The sequence below is a fragment of the Xenopus laevis genome, chromosome 9_10L (genome assembly GCF_017654675.1).
Source record: "Xenopus laevis strain J_2021 chromosome 9_10L, Xenopus_laevis_v10.1, whole genome shotgun sequence".
NCBI classification, from domain to species: Eukaryota; Metazoa; Chordata; class Amphibia; order Anura; family Pipidae; genus Xenopus; species Xenopus laevis.
Genome location: NC_054387.1, coordinates 91,197,324 through 91,218,930, shown reverse-complemented (window position 1 = coordinate 91,218,930; position 21,607 = coordinate 91,197,324). Strand labels below are relative to the sequence as shown.

At 38.1% G+C, this 21,607-nt stretch overlaps 1 protein-coding gene across 3 annotated transcripts in view; it reads right to left on the bottom strand.

The window, feature by feature from the left end:
* nrp2.L (neuropilin 2 L homeolog) overlaps positions 1-21,607 on the bottom strand; it is a 96,191-nt gene that overhangs the window by 38,510 nt on the left and 36,074 nt on the right. For all 3 annotated transcript variants that reach the window (XM_018236183.2, XM_018236182.2, XM_018236184.2), the window contains exons 3-10: positions 20,973-21,154; positions 17,024-17,254; positions 15,831-15,986; positions 13,982-14,151; positions 10,821-10,976; positions 3,195-3,339; positions 2,107-2,456; positions 781-925 (exon numbers count right to left, since the gene is read on the bottom strand). In XM_018236183.2, coding sequence (XP_018091672.1) covers positions 781-925; positions 2,107-2,456; positions 3,195-3,339; positions 10,821-10,976; positions 13,982-14,151; positions 15,831-15,986; positions 17,024-17,254; positions 20,973-21,154 — 1,535 coding nt within the window. The remainder of the gene's footprint in view (positions 1-780; positions 926-2,106; positions 2,457-3,194; positions 3,340-10,820; positions 10,977-13,981; positions 14,152-15,830; positions 15,987-17,023; positions 17,255-20,972; positions 21,155-21,607) is intronic.

Sequence of the window (21,607 nt, the reverse complement as noted above, 5' to 3'; positions counted from 1 at the left end):
TAATTCCGACAAAACAGAAAACTGTCAGAAGTGAATTATGTGCTCTGTTTGACCATTGCAAAGCAGTGTATTAAGGGTTGCTCTTTGCCGCTTCCTGTAATGGAAACTGCAGGAGATGTGTTTCCCAGATGTGTTTCAGTGAAACCCCAGAGCATGTCACAGAGCCCATACGGAGAGTAGATCTCAATTTTCACAGATATGTGGGGCATATCCGATAAGCAGGCATCCTCAAGTATATTCTATCCGTGACTATGATGTGTTCTAGAAGCCAGTTATATTTTTGTATAAATATAACTCTATGATATATATTCGGCTGGATACCGAACCAAATCCAAACTCTAATTTGCATATGTAAATTAGGGAAAATAGGGGGAAAGAAAATCCCGTGTGGAGCCCTTTGTTTGTGCAATGAAGTCATGTGATTTTTTGGATTCGGTTCGTTCAGGCACTTGGATTCGGCTGAATCCAAATCCTGCTGAAAAAGGCAGAATCACGGACTGAATCCAGGATTCGGTGCATGCCTAATATATATATATATATTAGGCATGCACCGAATCCTGGATTCAGAGATATATATATATATATATATATATATATATATATATATATATATATATATATATATATAGATAGATATATATAGATATATATATAGATATATATAGATATATATAGATATATATAGATATATATAGATATATATATAACATATACATAAATAACATATATATAATAGAACTTATTATATTTGTAGTGTTTTTATGGATATGATCATCTCACCTTGTCTGTCACAGCCCAGCACTTCCATCCGCATGCCCATTCCTGCAGGAGACCACCTTTCTGGATAAACACGAACAAATTGTGCTGCCACTGATTCAAACCTGCGTACTTCGGGAGTGTCATAGTGCATGTTCCCTTCAAACTGCTACAAGAGACACAAGAGGAAAAAAAAAACATTTTAGCAGACACCAATCAAACGTTCACTACACATTGCAAAAGGGGTTTATTTCTCATGCATTTTAAAATATAAAGACTAAATCAACACAATAAAAATCATTTATGTTTCATGTATGAGCAATATTGCTAAATAATGCATAAATCACTGTTTTGTGTGATATTTCCTTTATCAGTGCTGTAGGTAATGGAACACTATAGTTCTCCTTGATAGGACAACTATGATTAAAACATCCTATGGCTTATTTATGAAAGAAATTAAATAGTTGCGCCTATACGCCCATTAAGCCCTGTACTTTACAGCTGCTTGAAGAAGAAGGGTTCTTTCTGCATTTTGTGCTGTAGGTGTTCCCACTTGTGCCAGCTAAATCGTGCTCAAACAATATTATAGAGATGGCTATATTTGACACGGATGGAACTTGGGCCTCTTTTATGGAATAGGTGCACCTTATTGAGAGCAAATGTGCTGCAATTAACAGACACAATGTTGCAGTGTGGGCAAATTGTATTTACTCATCTAGTAAATAAGACCCCCTAAGTGCCATTGCTTTTAGGGAAATTAACTGTCATATTATTCTAAATTATAAGGATGGGTATATTTCCTTGCTATTACCACTAGATGGTGTTCTATTTAGACCTATGGAACTACTGCAAGCAGTTGAGTCTGGAAGGGATTTATATTTTGTGCCTTATGTTTAGGAGAATCAAACTCTTCTTTTATCCTTTTTTATATTAAAAAAAAAAAAACAGCATATTGCTGGTATGAACTTTGTTAAACTATCACTGTGAAGTAACCTCTCTCTCTCTATAAGATGCCATAAAAGTGTTATAGGTCACTTGAAACCAGGAACGCAAGCAGTGGGCCAGACCAAAAACCCTGTGGTGGCATATTACAGATGGAGGGACAGGGAATGCAGACAGTTTTGTGCTGAAGTATAGGAAAAAGTTAGGTTGACGAATGCTCAATATCAGCTAAAAAAAATCTAATGTAATGCTTATGTTCAAACAGCTTTGTTTTTTGGGTTGTAAGCAAAACATTATCTTAGCTGTTGTAATATAAACAAATGCCACTAAATAAATGCTACACACATTCTGTTTTTATTAACAAAATATAATATTTGGCATTTATGCATCAGCAGCTATTTTACATACCTTGGCCTGCTCGGTCTTTGAATCCAGTATGTATTCCCAGTCCTTCCCATTCAGGCTGTGAGCCACTTTGAACTTTCTTACAAAAGCCCTATTTTCCGTGGTCGGAAGACTGTCTCCACCACGTGCTCCTTGTATGATGACTCCTTTCACAGTCTTTACAATGCCCAGGTCCACCTGAAGCCATTCCTTTCCAATCTGTCCTGTTGGAATATGCGTGTACCAGCCTGAACGACTGCTTACCAGACGGGCAGCTCCAGAGGACCAGAGGTATTCTCTGGTTGATGATGCCGTGATCTGGGAATCTGAGATTAGGCCAGACATCATTCCCAACATATTAGAGCAGGGGGAATCTGTTACCAAGAGAAAAGGATAAGTAAATAATGACAGCTCAACTCCCCTTAAAAAAAGGAAAAGATATCTGCCTTTAACAGATCTTATCTCTTTATCTCATTATCCAGAAAGCTTTGAATTACAGCAAAGCCATCCCACAGCATCTAAATAATCATAATTTTTAAACATTACACCCTTTTTCTCTGTTACACTACACTAACACAATACCTGTTACTATGTTTTATTAATCTATACTGGTGGCAAAACAATCCTAAAGTATAGGGATTAGTAACAAATTGTCATCCTGCAACCGACCATAACATAAAACCTGTGCCCAACTCTGCCTATGGGTTATTTTAATATCCCTGAGCTCCACCTGCCTGCGTCCATGCAATCACGGAGAGGGTGAAGCTGATGCACATCAACTAATAGATTTCACCGGATGCAAAAGTGGGGCACACATAGGTCACGGGCAGGAAAAGCTCAGTCCAAACCTACTCACGGGCTGAATATACAGTGCGAGGGCCAGCCCAAACCCAACTGACCCTCGAGTCCTGCAGGTATCACACTGGCCAGCACATCACTGATACTGGATCTAAATTTTGGACCCCTTATCCAAAAAAGCCCAGGACGTAAGCATTTCAGATAATAGATCCTACACATATATTTACACACACACACACACACACACACACACACACACACACACACACACACACACACACACACACACACACACACACGTAGCCAAATTTCACCTGTAATTTGGCAGCCATACAGCTCAACCCGCATTGCTATTCCAGTATCCCAGGTCTGTGGGCGGAAGCGGACAAATCGGGTCAACACCGGCTGAGGAATCTTGTTTAAGACAACTTCTGTCGGGTCTGTGTTTCCAGGGAATATCTAGAAATCGAACAGAATTATACTTATTAAAATGAGATTCAAATAATTATATATAAACCAGGTAAATTGTCATGTTTGATACCTCAACATAGGGGCCATTTCAAGGAAATAGGAAAAGCATTTTTTGGATGTGTTGCAGCAGAGAAATCAACTAACCCATGTAACTAATTGACTAAATGCCAACATCATTACCATCCTAACAGCATGGGGTAGTGGTTGACATCTCTGCTGTTGCTCATTACAGTGCCTCTCTCTTGTTTGTTCTGGTAGAGTACGGGTTAACAAGAAGACAACACGAAGGAGAAAAACGGGTGTGGACATTTCTGTTCTAATCTCCATCCATTATCCCTTATACATTACAGTGCAGTCCCTGTTCTACTTATCAGAGACATGACCAGTCAATAGGAATCATCTGGTGTTCATGCTTCAGTTGCTTTGTGGATGTTTAAATTATAGATGTAGCTGCTGTACACATTAGCACTGATCATGACTATGCACTTCCATCTCCCTGCCAAGAATGGTGTGATGCAGCGCCGGAGACACATCATGGCCCTCATCCAGGAACAGAGCAAAGAAGTGGCACCATCTGCAACATACACGACTATCACTACTAGCTGATGCACTGGAAAATCCAAACCCTGTGCACTGGAAAATCCAGACCATGTACAATGAAAACCTGTATATACACACAGGGTCTATAATCTATTAATATACCGTATATACTCGAGTATAAGCCGAGTATAAGCCGACCCGAGTATAAGCCGAGGTACCTAATTTTACCTACAGCCCTGTCTCCCAGCAGCGCACATTCTGCCAAAGCGACCCCCCCAGCGATCAACCGGACTTCTTTGCAAAGTTGATGGTGAGAGAGAATTGCCAAACGGATTACTGTGTGCATTGTCCCACTGTCCCACTACCATGTGCAAAGGTTGCTGTTTGATATTGCCATCACTGTTAATCTTTCGTATAACCAACAGAGGGCACTGTGTGATATTGCAGTCACTGTTATTCTTCCATATAACCAACAGATGGCGCTGTGTGATATTGCAGTCACTGTTATTCTTTCATATAACCAACAGAGGGTGCTGTGTGATATTGCAGTCACTGTTAATTCTTTCATATAACCAACAGAGGGCACACTGTTATTCTTTCATATAACCAACAGAGGGTGCTGTGTGATATTGCAGTCACTGTTATTCTTTAATATAACCAACAGAGGGCGCACTGTTATTCTTTCATACAACCAACAGATGGCACTGTGTGATATTGGAGTCACTGTTATTCTTTCATATAACCAACAGATGGCGCTGTGTGATATTGCAGTCACAGTTAATCTTTCATATAACCAACAGAGGGCGCACTGTTATTCTTTCATACAACCAACAGATGGCGCTGTGTGATATTGCAGTCACTGTTATTCTTTCATATAACCAACAGAGGGCGCACTGTTATTCTTTCATATAACCAACAGAGGGCATTGTGGGATATTGCAGTCTCTCCCCAAGTGTACTGTTGGTATAGGAATGATTAAAAGTGACTGAAATCTCAGCTACTCGGGTTGGATACCGCTGACCCGAGTATAAGCCGAGGTAGAGTTTTTCAGCACATTTTGGATGCTGAAAAACTCGGCTTATACTCAGGGTACTCAGGGTATATACGGTAAGAAAGCAGCATAAAGGCAAAATGTACTGTATGCACTTCAGTACTTTTCCACTTTTGTGCATGTATTGATATGAGTGGGAATTGTTGTAGTACATCAATCAAAAATGGCAAGTCAACTCTTTGCCTATAAGCCAATAGCAAGTGTCTTATGGTTAGAAAGAGATAGTTTTCATTATGTCATAGGCTCCCCAAAATATTCCCCTTGTATGGGAGCCCCAGAGGAAATAATCAGTTTCTGATAGTAGCCCTGCGAGGAGGACTGTACAGTCAGACCAAACTTTTGATCATCACATCAGATCTGATTACACTTTCCAGCTACTTTTTCCTAAATTTCACAATTGATCAATTTACAGCTTCTGTGTATTAGAGCAGAAGGCAATAACAGTCTCATTGCATACCTAAATGAGACGTGAAATAAGGTTTGTGCAGCTTGGTACGAAACAGGCAAATGATTTACATAAGGTTTCTGAGAGCACCATGTGAAAATGGCTGCCATTTATTGCAATAATATCAAATTAAGGGACAAGGAGCATATGTACAAAGGTGTAATGCTGCAATGCCTGCTTCCCCTCTCTTTCACCAATTAGAAAATCTGGTAGTCCAGATGTCTCAGTCTGTATGCCCTCATCTGGCCCTTTAACTTTGGGTGGACATTATAGGACAACCAATGTATTCTGGTCAGATCACAGGTTTGCTTTTGCTGTCCCAACTGATTTACTAACTATGCACAGAATATGCAAGATGATGCAGTTGGGTACTCATCTTCTACTTGGCTCTAACACCCAGCATGTTGGGTGAGCTTATATCCAACTGTGATATAAGTCATAGTACAGCAAGGTGCATATTCCTACCCAGCTTGATTACGTTTGGGTGAATTTTCAGGGCATTTCCTATGTACTAGTAGTACCCAAGGATTGTGTCATAACAATTAGATCAATCTCAGTAAAAAATCTTTATAAAAATGTGATTTACTTTGCAAGACCTTGTATACTTTTTTGTGTAAATCAGCTTGCACACATTTAATAAATATCTGTGCGCATTAAGCCAGTCTATGCCTACCCTTTCATATGCAGCATTTAATTTAGCAGGGCTGCGAACATCTAGGCCTAGTGCAACGTTTTATAGGTGTACTTTTCCTTCCTTTTATGTATCATGTGAAATTCATTTTACTTTTAAGCCGCCGACAAATAGCTGGGCGAATATTTTCCCCCACTCCTTGCTTTAAACGCTGCATTAGATTCAGCTGTTGCGGGAAACATGCCAACTTCACAGTTAGCTGTAACGTAAAGTTAAAACACCATTAAATCCATAAGGCAATTTAAAGCCTTAAACTCTCAACTTTTTTTTTAAAACAATGCTTTGACTAGCTTTGTGCTGAATGTCTCAATAGGCACAAAAATGCCTTGTGTTTTATTTGTGGCTTTTCTGGCCATCTGTTTGCAGTGCACCTGTAGCTACTTTTTACATTAGCCCACTTGAAATACACATATAAATATATATAAATGTGCTAAACTGCCACCATATGTAATTCAGGGAATATGTAGGAAGCAGTTTCATCAACAAATTCTTTAAATTTAATGGACTGAATAGATTAACCAAATATATTTTACCAGTAATATTGGTTGAGTCATTAGGTTAGGTTGTGTTAATTCATACCAGTTTTAAACAGACATTTTTCAAAACCAAGCAATGGGAATGGGACTTACCACAACCTGCTCCCCCATATACACTGGAGCCAACCTGGCCCCCCAAGTCCCTGCAAGTATGCCACATTAAATCACATGCCACTGTAGCCTGGTGTTTGACATAAAGAGGCACATTTATCAAGGGTCGAATTAATAAACCCTCGAATTCGACCCTCGAAGTAAAATCCTTCGAAATCGAATTCAAAGGATTTTAGCGCAAATACTTTTATCGAACCATCGAATAAAAATAGATTGATCGAACGATTTTTATTCAATCATAAAAAGCTTAGAAAAGTGCTGGGGAAGTTCCCAATAGGCTAACATTGAACCTCGGTAGGTTTAAACTGCCAAAGTATGTAGTCGAAGTATTTTTAAAGAGACGAGACAAGACTTCGACTATCGAATAGAATTGTTCGAATCGAAGTAGTCTATTCAATGGTCGAAGTACCCAAAAAAATACTTTGAAATTTGAAGTTTTTTTCATTCTAATCCTTCCCTCGAGCTTAGTAAATGTGCCCTATAGTGTACATCATGGGACCAGTGTGCTGGAGTAGTGTTTGGGGGTCTTTCCTTTTTCACTTAATCCCCAGAGCTCACCAGGACTTTAGACCCCCTGTGCAGCTGCTCAGGCTATACAAATAGTAAGTCTGACAATGATGTAACCTCTGATGTCCAGTGAGAGCAATAACATGCCTCTGATAATCCAGAGAGAGCAATAATGTGCCATTAGCTTTATAGAGAGGCAAGATTTTTGTTTCTTTAACTGCCAGATACTGTCATCCCTGGGGGATGAATACTATGCTAAAAAGCATAAAATATATTTAATGCATCGTAAGACTGAAATCTTTCAAAAAGTAGTCCAAACACTACCATCTTGGTCAAGTTGCAGCTGTTGCAGCATTTTATTTTTTTTTATATAAGTTTTCTATTTACACATCTAACATAAGGCTATCATATACACAGCTCTTCAGCAACTGTAAGCTCAGAACTGACAAGTGAGCTATTTGACCTGGATTTGACATAACTATGGACACTGAACTCATCTTCCTCCCAAATGAGATTCTGAGCAGCGCGCACACACGTTCTGAGGCTCTTCTCACTATCTGCACGTACAGCCTTGAGAACTCATTAAGCAGGCATTCCCTTTCTATCCGTCTGCATTTAGTATGCTGTATTAGTGCTGCTGACAGCAGGAAGGGAATTTATTTCTGGTCTTTGCATTCAGCAGTAGGCATCGATGCCTTCCCCATCCATAGTTCATACAAGTTAAACGAAGAGTGAGACCGGTTTTACCAGCTCCTGCTTGGAAACCCAACTCCCACTTAGCAATGCACCCTCAAATGCAATGAAGTCAGAAAACCGGGCAAAACTAAAAGTAGGCGCTAAAGCAGAACTCAACTGAAAAAGTTGACTTATGTAGATTATATGGCTGACTCTGTTAAAGCATGTAGCTGTGGGAATGCAGAAAAGAAGAATTTACACTTCTGTTCTGTGTTCGAGGAGCTGCTTTCGTCCATGTGGCTCATGTGTCAGTACAGGCCCAGAGGGATCCCTATATTTCCTGCACTGTCGTCAACTGGACTGCAAAAGAAGTTCAGCGGAACTCTAACAGAATATAACCTGCTGTGAGTATGAGCTCTTGCTGTGTTACTTTGCTGACAATGTTCCAGCAGCGACACTGTGAAATGAAAAGGATCCTATTCAGGAGTTACTTCTCTTTACTTTTAAGATCACATATTGAATAATAGGAATAAGCCCTAAAACTGAGTTTATGAACACTTTGAAGCTTTGACTTTTTTTTGCATTTATATAATAATGGAAGACAAAATATGTACCTTTGCTATGGTTCTCTCTGCTCAGAAAGTACATTTGAGCTATGAAACCTCTTTCCAGCTGGCAACTGGCCCACCCATCAGGCAGCAGGGAGTAATTCAGAGAAGCTTTTAATGGCCTGACACATATATAGACTTGTATACATTTATTTAAATGCCTGCCTCCTTTGTGGCATGGAATCAAGATGCGGCAGATATGACAAATCTATTTGGCATGTCTACCGAGATCATAATACTGCAGTAATCTACCATTATGCCCCATTTAAAGGTCCCTTGCATTAAATATACAATTTTTTGCTGCTACATCCTTTTTTTAACAATAATGGTTGCTGATCTTGTCTTTTTCATGAATAAGCTTTTAACAGAGGTAATGCCTTTACATTATCAAATTTGATCATGGTGCAATATGCCATAGAGGTAGTAAAAGTATTGGGGAGACTTTCTAGATGGCATTTAGGTATTTAGTCCTCCCCTTTAAGTATACAAGTAATTGTAAAACATGCAGCAGTTATCTATATTCCATTACTAAAATTTCATGGAAACATGTGACCTTTATGCAGCCAGTCCTAAAATTCTATTCCAGGTTGCAGTGCAACAGGGCAAGATGCTCTGATTCTCTAATAAGATACTCATACTGACAGTTTGTTCTGGTTGGGTTTCAAAGACAGATATTAGTCTTCCATAGCAGCTTGCTAAATAACACACAGAACATGCTAGATGTCCTTCCAACAAATGCAGGTGGCAGAGGCAGGCGGAAGTCTCAGATAATATATCTCTGTCAGGCCACATACCTCTTAATCTGTTTTCATCAAACCTGCTAATGCCAATAAGCAATGCTGAAAACCTAACAAAATAATGCCAGGAAGGAGCAGAACACAGACTAGATTTATTAAAGCAATGGAGCTAAGAATAGGCAAAGTATACCATTTTCCATTAAAGCTAGATATAAGTTAATTGCCTTTATATTTTCATAAATAGATGACAGTAGTCGTTTCTACCTCTTACATTTAGAGGAAATTTAGAGGAATATCTATCTATCTATCTATCTATCTATCTATCTATCTATCTATCTATCTATCAAACACTCTCAGATATAACTGAACATGTGCTTGCATTGTGGTGGCTTGAACTGTCTATAAATAGCTATTAGTATATATTATCACAATAAAATAGTACTTTCAGACACAAGTTCATTGTCACAGTGGCCGAAAAGGCAACTTGTGGAGGGACAGCCATGCCCTGCTGTGGGTGGCCTCTAAACCTGCCTTGTGCCTTTGCTACAAGAAGTTCATGGTAGGGTATTTTTTTATTTAAGCTCAATTTAAAAAGCTTGTTTACTTAAGATCCATTCACAATATGCAAAAACATGTCCATAAGGAGGGCAATTGGAAAATACATGAGCAATATTGTGAATGTGGGTCCCTAAAGATTAACTTCCTTCATTTATGCAGGTACATTCCTTTCTTTTAAAATGGCAGCCAAGTTGTCTGTACGTCCTCTTAGGCTGTTCTCTCACAGCAGTTCCTGGATATGTGCTCCTTGAAATTGTTTGTAGAAAGTCTCTTTCCCAAGATTCAGGCCTCACTAGCTCCTGAATGGGAGTTCATGTGGTTCTGTGATTGTTTTCACAGCATGCAAGGGGACTGGACATAAATACTCAACGAATTCAATGTAAAAGAGAAAATATAAGGATGGAAAAACATTTTCCCCTTGACTTGCGGTCATGCAGTCTTCAGCAGAGCAAGAAGGCAAGGTCTGATGTACTTTGCTGTCAAGAATCACAAACTGTCTTTATAAAACCTTTTTTTATTGTAATAAAGACAGAAAAAGTGTGATATACTGCACGGTAAACCAACTCAATCGAGTACAGCTGCTCAGAATCTCAGAATTTCATAGCCAGTAACAAGCATGAAGAATATAAATACAAAATAAAACAATCTCAGCAATCTAAAATATTCAATGGCAGGTACAAATTATATTAGTTTTACGAAGAAAATCATGGGCCAAGCAGGCAAGTCTTAAACTCTTGGCCAACACTGTGGGAGTCATGTGGCTGCTCTGGCCTGTCATTAACATGGTACATTGTGCTAACAACTAACTGTCATCACATTACCTCTCTATGGGGATCAATAACATTTTCTGAGTATGTCATGCTTATCCAAACCTAGCTGTACTGCCAAAAACAACTCCCCAATCTGTACTGATTCTTGCTTTAGTCACACAATCTACCTTCTTACTGGGTGGGACTGACTATAGCATCTACAGCTGAAAAACTTTGACACAGTAGGAGACCCAGTCTTACCTTGTGGTTTTTGCCATGGCGAAACATCATCCAGTCTTCACCATTTGTGCTGACTTCTAGTTTATAAGATTTAACATAGTATGATGTCTGAGTCTCTCGTGAAATTGCCCCTTGGGTTGCTACGGCTGTGAGCAAAGTTAAGAACCGGAGATCTATCTGTAAATATATCAACAATTAGAAAGTGATTAGATTTGTTTGAGCCACTCCAAATCTACATTATTTACTGTACAAAGCCTATTTGATGAAATGGAAAAAAATTGTACATTGTTTTATGGCATTTGCTGAAGGTGGTGTTGTCCAACGACAGACATTAATGCTGTAAACTAACAATTATACTTCATATTAATATAAGGCACATGTCTTCTGCTGTATTAAACATTTCAAAGAACCAAGTTAAATGGAAAAAAAAAACAAATGAAAGAATAACATTAAGGGCCTTTAGGGAGGAGGTTTCCCATTCTCTAATTTACGGCAGACACTCTGTTGAACAAATGCTGGCATTTACAGTACATATGAATGTCAAAAACATAACAATGATACCACATGTTCATAGCAAAAAGAAAGATTTTGGGTCTGTTATTGATTATTCCTCTGTTTTAATTAAAAGTATCTGCAGAGGCTTGGGCCCCTTAAACATTGAATTACTTCTTTTTTTTCACATTTATTTGTGTTTATTAATCTATTAGCAACAACTAGAACTAGAAAGTAATATGTTCCAGTGCAACACAGAAGTACTGGAACAGGCCTGAATGTGACTTTAAAAGAATGCATTAAGCTCTTTGAAGCAGTTAACACCCGGATGATGTTATACAGAAAGCAGACTATGCAGTCCTGTCGGTTTGCTTAAAAAAAAAAAAATCCAATGCAGTAACTGTCCAAGACACTTTGCATTTTGCTTGGTGGCTTCTTTTTCCTTGCCAGATTACTAATGTGGAATAAATTATCTCAGTATTTGGCAGTTGGAAACCAGCCCTGCTGAGACAATGTCCTTTTCCTTGGAGCCATAGGTGGGACTGTGAAACGCTGCTGCCATTTAAGCTTTAACCTTCACAGTGCAGGGGAAGAAAGGTTAGCAGATGATCATTTAACACATTCCGTGCCCTCCTATGTAAGTCAAGCCATTACACATTGCGGACACAGCCTCTCATTTCTCTTTCTAATTTTAAAGTCTATGAAAGCATTTTTGCTGGCAACAGGTATGTGTTTTGTGTGGGGAGTGTGTGCGATTTTGTTTGCTTGTGTGAGCATGAGCTGTGTACAATCTATAATTAACTTTTTTTCTCTCCAATTGAAATCATACAGATTCTGCTTTTACATCTTGACTTTAAAAACAACAAATACATTACATATCTGGTTTTGGTTTTCCTAGCAATTAGAATATACAAAAAAATATCTAAATGTTTGCCTTTTTGTAGAACTGTGGATACCTGCCTTTTATGCTGGGAGGCTTTGTTGAAAGAATTGAACTGTGTAGGGTTAGATAACAGAAGATCACAGAAGCACTGCTTGCAGACTAAAGGGGGAATGTAATATTTGTTGCTAATGCAAAAACCCGTTTGCAATTAATGTTTGCAAAGTGAACAATTTTGTAATGAAACATCTTAATGAAAATGTTGTTTGCTCCAAAAGTTTAACTTCAAGTAGGTGTTAAAGGTTCACAATGCGCAATTAAGATTTGCAATGCAATAAAAGCCTAAAGAAGAATATTACATTGCAACAGGCAAATTTTAATTTGCATATTTGTTCTCTTTGCAAACTTCCCCCTAAGTGCTTAGTGTAGCACATAGCTTGAAATAGATAGATAGATAGATAGATAGATAGATAGATAGATAGTTTTAAAGTGCAGAACTCATAAACACTATTACTTATCGGTACACTATACTCCAGTATTTAATGGGTTAATATTTTTACACTGTACTAAGTTCCAGCTCAGAATGAGTTAGACATTTCTCTTGTCCACTAAATGCTGGTTCTACTTGGCTCTCATCCTAAGGGAGCTGACTGGTGACGGGGTGATTTAAAGCGCCGCAGCCTGTTTCTGCAGAGGATCAATTCATTACGGCACTCCCACCAGCCTTAGCATTATGCCTCCTGACTAACAATTAATCCTGAGCATGGTGCAGTGAGATCCACTTAAGTGGAATACCTTCCCCGATGCAAGGCAACTGCTTCCAAAACACCGTTATAAAGGATTCAAATGAGCACTTGACAAGAACTCGACACAATACATCAATATACCTGATTTAAACCAGTGCTGCATAAGCTTCTCTGCTTATCCATTGGCGTTGGTTCGCAAATTAATTTCATAGCAGCATTGCAGGTGTGTTCATGCAAGACGTCATATATAAGGGGTTATACACAAGTTCATTCTTGCAATAGCTTATATCTCCATAAAGCCCCCACATGTTGCTCTCTATATAATAAGCTTTTTATAATTATAAGAAAACAATGTTTGAGGTTTGAGCTTTCTTGCATCATAGAAAGATGCATTAAAAGAAGCTGGTTGGTGTAGAGCATTTAAAACAGTGTATTATCAGATTTGCCAGGGATATTTATTAAAGGAAGCTGGAGCACATAAATTCACTTCATTGCTTGCAAACCACCTCCCCTTGAGTTACAACACACGCCATACAGATTTAATACCTAGCCCAAGTACTACCGAGATTAGTTTTCCTGCAGTTTTCTTGGAACTAATGCCTGTCAGTATATGATGCAGGAGGTGGGGAGGGGGGGTAAGCAAATAAAAAAGCTATTTTATGCCTGACATACTTGCAGTGTGTTCTGCAGTGTTGCCTAAAGAGTAGTGATCTAAATGATGTGATTTCTCTTTCTTTTTTCAAGGCAAATTCACCTAAGGCGATTGCAATTGCTCAGTAATTCTGTTTGTGTGCAATAAAAAATGCCAATTCCAGAAAGGAGTGTACACAGGCCATGAAGCAGCAAATCACTCAGCCAATCCGCGGGATCGCATTCAAATTTTCCTGATGAAAAAGTTATTTCCTGCTATTGAAGTGAATTGTATTTACTCCTTTCCTTCTACTTGATGGGTTTAGATACATTTAAAATAAGTAATTTCTTTAAAAAATAAATAAAATAAAAATAAATAAATATAAATTAATTTATATATATGTCAATGTAAAGGGAGATGAAGCTATATTTACCTGCAGATATTCCCTGTTGGTGTCTACATTGGGAGTCCAACCATTATCGTCACTATTGAGTCTACTTTGTTGGGCTGTCCACCTCCCATCTGAGTATGTAGAGGAAGCAGTAATCTGTTCATTTGAAATACGCCCAGACTCCATACCCAAAGGAACATTGCACTGGAATGCTGGAAACAAAGCAAGCAAATGAAAAAGTATATCATAACATTTCTTAATTATGCTACAGAATCAAATAAATCTATATTTGTAATAGTTAGACAAGGATTTACTACCAATGGGGATGAATGGCCACGACTATTCTGCCAAATCTGTGAATTCCAACCACCCAAATAATGAAATCTTCACTTTGTAAAAACAGACATGGAGGGAACTGCCATGGAGCAGCAGTGTATAGTGAGGCCCTGCTAATATTAAAGACTGACTGAGGACTGTGAATAAAATAATAGGCATTATGCAGTGATTTCAATCAACTTTGTCCCCAAAACATGGGTGTCCTCAGAAGGGGGCAAGAGAAGGCAGTTGCCCCACCCTGACTTCTCCAGCTAGTTCCAAGAAATTGTTTGTAAATTTAATTCACAACAACACAAATGTTTTTTATACTTCCCACCCCAAGGCAAGCCTTAATTAGGTTATCTTCTGCATTGTAATGAATAGTCAGTGGGATGCTACCCTTTGTTATATTAGCTCACTTGCCCCCCCCCCCAGAACATTTTCTGCGGACACCCATGCCCCAAAACATAAGGCATGTTGGGTTTCCTATAAATGTATGTGGATGATATAGACCTGACATGATTTCTACAAAAGGTAAAGGAGAACAGGACAATTGCAAAATACCCCTGGATTATATCCATTTTGTTTAATTCACTGGATACATATACACCAAGCACAAACAATTGCTATCCAACAGATTTATATATCACTACACACCCTGAATGCCAACGAACCCAGTGATTAGCCTTTTCATACAGGCTTCCTTGCAAATTAGTGTCTGATATCTGCTACCATGTTTTCATCCTGATGGTGTCTGCTTAAATGTCCCAACTGACACTAATGATATGAGAATGATAATGAATAATTTTGTACATTGGCTGCAGACGAATGCTGAAGTGCTGTTTTGTAAGACTATAGATGTTCTGCAGACACAAAGGTGCTACTTGGAAAATAAGCAAAATGCATAATAAGAGGAAAAATGTCTGAATGCTCTAATTAAAAAAGCATCAGCATGTATGTATGATTGTGCTCAGTTTCACAACCTATAAACACTACAGTTTCCCACCAAAAAATATTCTTTAATTAAAGCTGGTCTGCAGGAATGCTATTCCCAGGGCATTGTGGGAATCTGCTGGCAAATGAGTGAGACTTAACTGTACATCCCACATTTAAAATATCCTCTGGAAAGCATATCAAAGAATAAATGGTTGAAACTATTAATAAAGTGGCAATTCTCCCAAAACTGTATTAACCTGCTGTATGTGAAAAGAAACCATTAAGGCTGTAGAATTCTGGGGTGAGAAGGATGACTGCCATTACATTTATTGTGGGTCAGAATAACAGAACAATAGCCATTGGTAAGTAAGAAAACATTTGTTTTAAATGATAGACACAATCAGAATCAAAAATGAAGATATTATGAACAATGGTTTAACGCCATAGGATTTTAGCGTTGGCTACATCCCATAGCAGGCGAGACTAGCCTGTCACTTATGCTGCTAATAGAAAGTGAAATGGGAAATGAGAATAATTCTGGTTTTCCAACAAAAAAGATGAGCTGTCTGACAAGCTCACAGTTAGATGAAAAGCTGTGCTGTCATAGCCTGACAGCCTTGTAGAAGGATTTTCAACTTACTTTCAGGGACTTCCTGAGGGGCAAGGTAATATCGAGCTGAAAAGCCATCCTTAGCCACCGCCATGTCAGTGTGAAAGGTGAGTGAAAGGATTCCAGTTGATGAGCGGATTTCTGACGGGGTCTTGGTGCCACAATACCTGCCAATCAAGGGGCCCACTGTAAAGAAAAATGAAAGTGCTAATATTATCAGCTGAGGGCACTGAGCTTGACACATGGTTCTGTGTTCCCCTAATTGCACTCCACTGCTTTCTTATCTGCCACACAGGACAACGGCAGTAATGGTGTAAGCAGGGTGCAGCTGCAACTTCCAGTAATCCCATCCAATACACTGCAGTCCAAATGGTAGTGATTTGATTTCTTATTATCATGAATGTAAGGCAGAAAGAAAAGGGCAGAGAGGCTGATTTATAGGAAGTGCTAGTAGGCTCAGCATTGCTGTGCTGTTGACAGTCGGAATAAGGAGCAAGAAAATAATAAAACATGTCACAGGAAGACATGGCAAGTTAATACTTTTACTGCTGGAATAAGATATCCTGGTCAACATCCAGACTGTTAGTCTCATTGCTTGGAGTCAGTCCCATTCATTTTATTTCACATCAGCGTCTCAGAAATATTATAGGTTCCAGTAAATTCTAATTAGCTGGTAAGCGTGGTTCTGTTACTTGCAGTGTAGACTATATTGAAGTGCCACTATTTAAGTTTAAAATTATAATTTCAGTTTAGTATGGGGCAGATAGAATGACCAGTTACATATCACTGGACACATAGCCTTTGTTTGCTTAAAACAAGCTAATTTTGACTAAGCTATCGTTGATGGGATTGATCAAGCACTTTTTTCTCAGCATCAGCAAATAAGCATTTTTTGTAGACTGACAATATAGTGATAATGAAAGCCTTTTCTGGAAGGACCAAGTGGTCTGCCTTTACAGCATGGTTTACCAAAGCAAGAGTATATGGAATATTGTAAAACCTCAATTTCACATACCACGATTTTAAGTTTTCTCTCATTTTAAACAGTTTTTTTTGTGTTCCTCCAATATAAATTGCATAATACATATATTTTCTCAGATTTTAAACCATTTCTGTTGGGTCCCCTGAAAAACTTAAAATGGTCATTCTACTGTAATTTACATTTTAAGCAAGCATGAGAAAGAGCTACTTGTAGAGAAGGAAAGGTGGATTTGCAATCTTACCACTTGGAACTCCATCCCAGATGTCCAACCAGTCATATTTGCAGTCTCCCTCGCCAACCTGGAGCGGGTCATGTTCCAGATCAAATGTATGGAACTGTAAAATGATCTCCATCTTTGGCTTGGCCACAATGGTAAACACACAGTCCAAATTATGGGGATATTTATCTGGAAAGCCGGGAGACTCAATAGTACCGTTGCTGTTGGTGAAGTTCCTAGAGCAATCTTCAGATCCTGCACAGACAGTAACAAAATATACCAACTTTTATGTTAGATAGTTGGACAGATACACCCTGTTTAAAATAGTGCTTACTCATTAAAGAAAAGTTGCACCTATACCAGAAAACTGAATATATTTCTTATAAATGTTTATGTATACAGAACCAAAGAGAGAGCAAAAAAAGCATTCATAAGAAACACAAGGAAGAAAACCCAAATAACACAATTAATTGGATGTATGAGGCAAAAATGACAATATCAAATGCTATCTACAGTGTATGGAATATTTTTTTTTTGTTTGCAGGACTTTAACTAGGACCAGTAACCAGGCCCTTACCTTGTAACCGTGTAAGTATATCAAGTAGTGTCTTGCTCTGTGTTAAAAGTAACTTTACAATTAGAACAGAGGAAGGAAGAGTGGCAATGTATTATTTTCTTAGAATACAAGTTTTGTTAATACACATAGTTTAGCAGAGTATATTTTTATGCTTAGTTCACCTTTACGTATGTGTTTATGCTTGACATCCCAAAATGTTTATAGTAGCAGTTGATGTCTTTTATCTCTATAAATCAATTTTTTTTTTCTATTGCTTTTAGGTTCTACCAAAGTATTCAATAAAAGAAATGACTACTAATATCAACTATTAATAGCCTATTATCCAGATAAGTGAACATGCTGAGAGGTAGCTGTTTTTGCAATTTCAGACACATATATCCAGTAACCTTCAACCTTCAGCTTTCCTATTTAATTATTCCCAAATCTTCCCTTTCTTCTGTATTATGTGCATAAATATTTCACTCTGGTACACAGCGTTGCTACAAGTTAGGCCGATGTGTATGCAGAACCTGCTCTAAAATTCTGCTCACGCACAATCTTATACAGTATGTAAGACCCAAGACAATAGCTAGATGACTTATGCAGAACACATCTGAATGCTTCTGGAAGAAGGGACTGCTAAAATGTTTCTCTGCCTGTCTCACACAGCCAGCACAGTTAGGTACCATTTTCCACACCATATACTGAGGGGTTTTGCAACATGAATGGACTTAAAGGAAAACTATACCCCCCAAACAATGTAGGTCTCTATTAAAAGATACTGAGTAAAACAGCTCATGTGTAAAACCCTGCTTCATATAAATGAACCATTATCATAATAATATACTTTTTTATTAGTATGTGCCATTGGGTAATCATAAATAGAAAACTGCCATTTTAAAAAATAAGGGCCGCCCCCTGAGATTGTAAGATTCACTGTGTACATATACAAACCACATGTAAGGTCACATGAGCCAATTAACAGACAGAGTTCTGCCTTTTGCTTCCTCACTTCTTCCTGTTACAGTTAGTGTTGTAGTATTTCTGGTCAGGTGATCTCTGAGGCAGCACAGATAGAGTCATGAAATGGTGGTTCAAGGCAAGAGATGTAAAAGGGCAATATTTATGTAAATATATATTCCAGTTTGGTAAGATTCTTTAATATGTCATTCAATTTGATATAAACTATCTGTTGCTTAAGTATTCATTTTGGGGGTATAGTTTTCCTTTAACAGTCACCCCAGACACACACTATTTTTAACCATCTTCCTTGATTTATGTCAGGGTTTATGTGAGGATCTCTGGACAAGTAGTTCAATTACAGTAAAAGAGTACCAGGTTTCAACATACATATAAAAAGAAGTCTAGGAAACTCGTGTTTATATCCTGCTCAAAAAAGAGAAATTTAATAGGCTGGAAGAGGTGCTTTTTATGTATTGTGTTAACAGCTACAAACTGGCCACATACTAAAAACATTTAAGTCCCTGTCAGCATTCTAGTCCTATCAGTGCCATAAATCTGGCACTCTTTCTTTTAGGTTGGTGGCTTTTTATATTCTACATACATTTCTTTAATTCTGAGCTCTCCATGATAAGATCCCAAAAATAAAATGTGAATAGTGCCACTTTTGAGACACAGCAGAGACAGTCTCTGTTATGTTCTACTTGACCCTGCAGTGGTCATCCCTACTCTGCAGCCCCAGGCACTCTGACCCATTGGCTTCCCAACGAGCACAAAGAAGGCTGTTGACAGAGGAGGAGGATGCACTTAACCCCAGTATTCTTGATGGATAACTGCTGGAAAAAAAACTTATAGGAAAATGTGGGGCTTGGCTTAGAGAAAAGTATTGTTTGACTAGCCACAAAACTTAATTCCGAAATCGCACATTTGCATTTCACTTGGCAGAAAAGCACATTTCATCATGCATTCTGCAAATAACTCTGATCGTTCACTTCCCATGAATGTTTATAAAAAATAATCCATATAAGAAAAATACCATCATATTCTAACTGCTATACTGTCTATATACACTATTATGTTTTCTTGTTGCTACTCTATGGGGCATTTAATACAGTGCAAGGGTGGAGGGTGATAGGGGGCTTGTGGCTTAGGGGCGCACCAGCATTAAATTTGGCCTTGAGTACAACCCTCTGGGTGAAAGAAGTAGAAAACAGGTTTTTGCACCTGTTATCTTTATATGTGTATACAATTAGCATGCAAAGATTGGGACTGTCTCTGGAGCAACATAGCAGCATTTATTTAATATTTAATACCCTACTGTTTCTGTACAGGCTAAATTAATTTGAATGAAGAATTTACTAGACTAGACAGATATATCTAAAATTAATAGAGAGAAAAAAATAAACGATTTACAGGTAGTAAAGGAGTGAAACATTGTGTCTTTGGTTGTAAAATGTGACTGTCCTTCAGTATGTTTGCCCTTGACTTCAATACTTGACTTGTTTTACCTGACTGGAAAGGCTATAATGTGAATATCCTAATGATCTGCAAAGATCTAACAGTACACTCAGCTTATCTGCTCCAAGCTTATTTAAGGCTGACTCGGACGTGGGCATTAGCGGCCATAAACATCTATTGATTTAGTATATGCATCAATTTGAATCAAAGCAATTTGTCAGAATGAGTAATAGTGAGCTGGGTTATAAGGGATCTCTTCATTTTACACAGTGATACATATGATCTATGGCAAAACAAAAAAGCGCTTTTCCTTTCTCCTTTTGGTAATACAAAATGATGGCTTGATGTACAAGAGAGCTTTGCATTCCTAGAGGCACCTCATTGTGAATAGACACATTGTGTGTGCCATTCATAGTACAATACACAATAGGGAGCACTTTGTGATATAAAAAAAGACATGTATTTGACTTAGTGTACAGAATACCCACATATACACATCTCAGGCTTGCAGGTACTTCAAATACTCGTCTGCAATAAAACGGAATAATGTTTAATATTGAACATCATGTAATTTGGGTCAATATTATTCACTTTCTATTTCCAGAGGGGATTAATCACAATTGAAAGCAACCCAAAATGTGACCAATTACTTGTCACAGAGCAGCACACAGAGGCAGTTCCCAATGATTAAAGCAGGCCACACACACACATGCTATCTAACCAATATTCTGCCATTTGACCACACACTCAGAGGGCCAAACAGCACTCATTTGACCAACTGTCCCATTAAACACTTCACAAAGTATTAAGTAAAGACACATCTAAATAATAACCCCCCATGTCCAAAGATGAATCTTTTGATTTGCCGTTTCAGAACTAATTTAAAAGTTAGTTAAACATAGAAAAAAAGATATTCCAGAAGGAGTACACACACCTTTGCACATCATTGCAATTAATCAATCAACCATTACATGACTTCAGCTGGCTCAGCATACTGACCTGTTTTAAAGATCTCATAGCGCAGTGAGAATCCAGCCCCCTGCCGGGCATAGTCCGATGTAAAGCGAATGTACATTTGGGATCCAGATGACGTGATGGTAGAGGGAGCTATGTTTCCGCAGTGTTTTCCTAATAGCTCTGCTGACTCACTATCGCCATCCCGAATCTCAATAAAGTCATACCTATTGGAAAAAGAAAATGTCAGTTTAGCATGAGATACATTAAGTGGCTATTTAACAATTCCTGTTGTCAAGCTGTGGGTTTTCCATCTGTCGCTGAACTGCAGCTACTGCTATAGACAGAGCTTATTAAATGCAATAAAGTGACATATAGTTTAATGGCCAGAAAAGATACATGCCTCTTGAGATATACCAAGAAAATGAATTACATGTGAGATTAGTCAGTTTTTATTTGTGCTTAAATAGCTTCTTCACACAAACAGACTATCTGAAAACATAGCATTTCAAGGACATGTGTCAATAGCAGAAAAACGCTGACTATGCTACACATATTACAGGATGTTGTATATTTTGATGGTAATTTATATTGTGCATATACTTTCAATTTAAATGCAAAGTAAATGATGAAGTCATAAATTATTGACTACACACAACCTCATCTCTCTGTATTTGTAT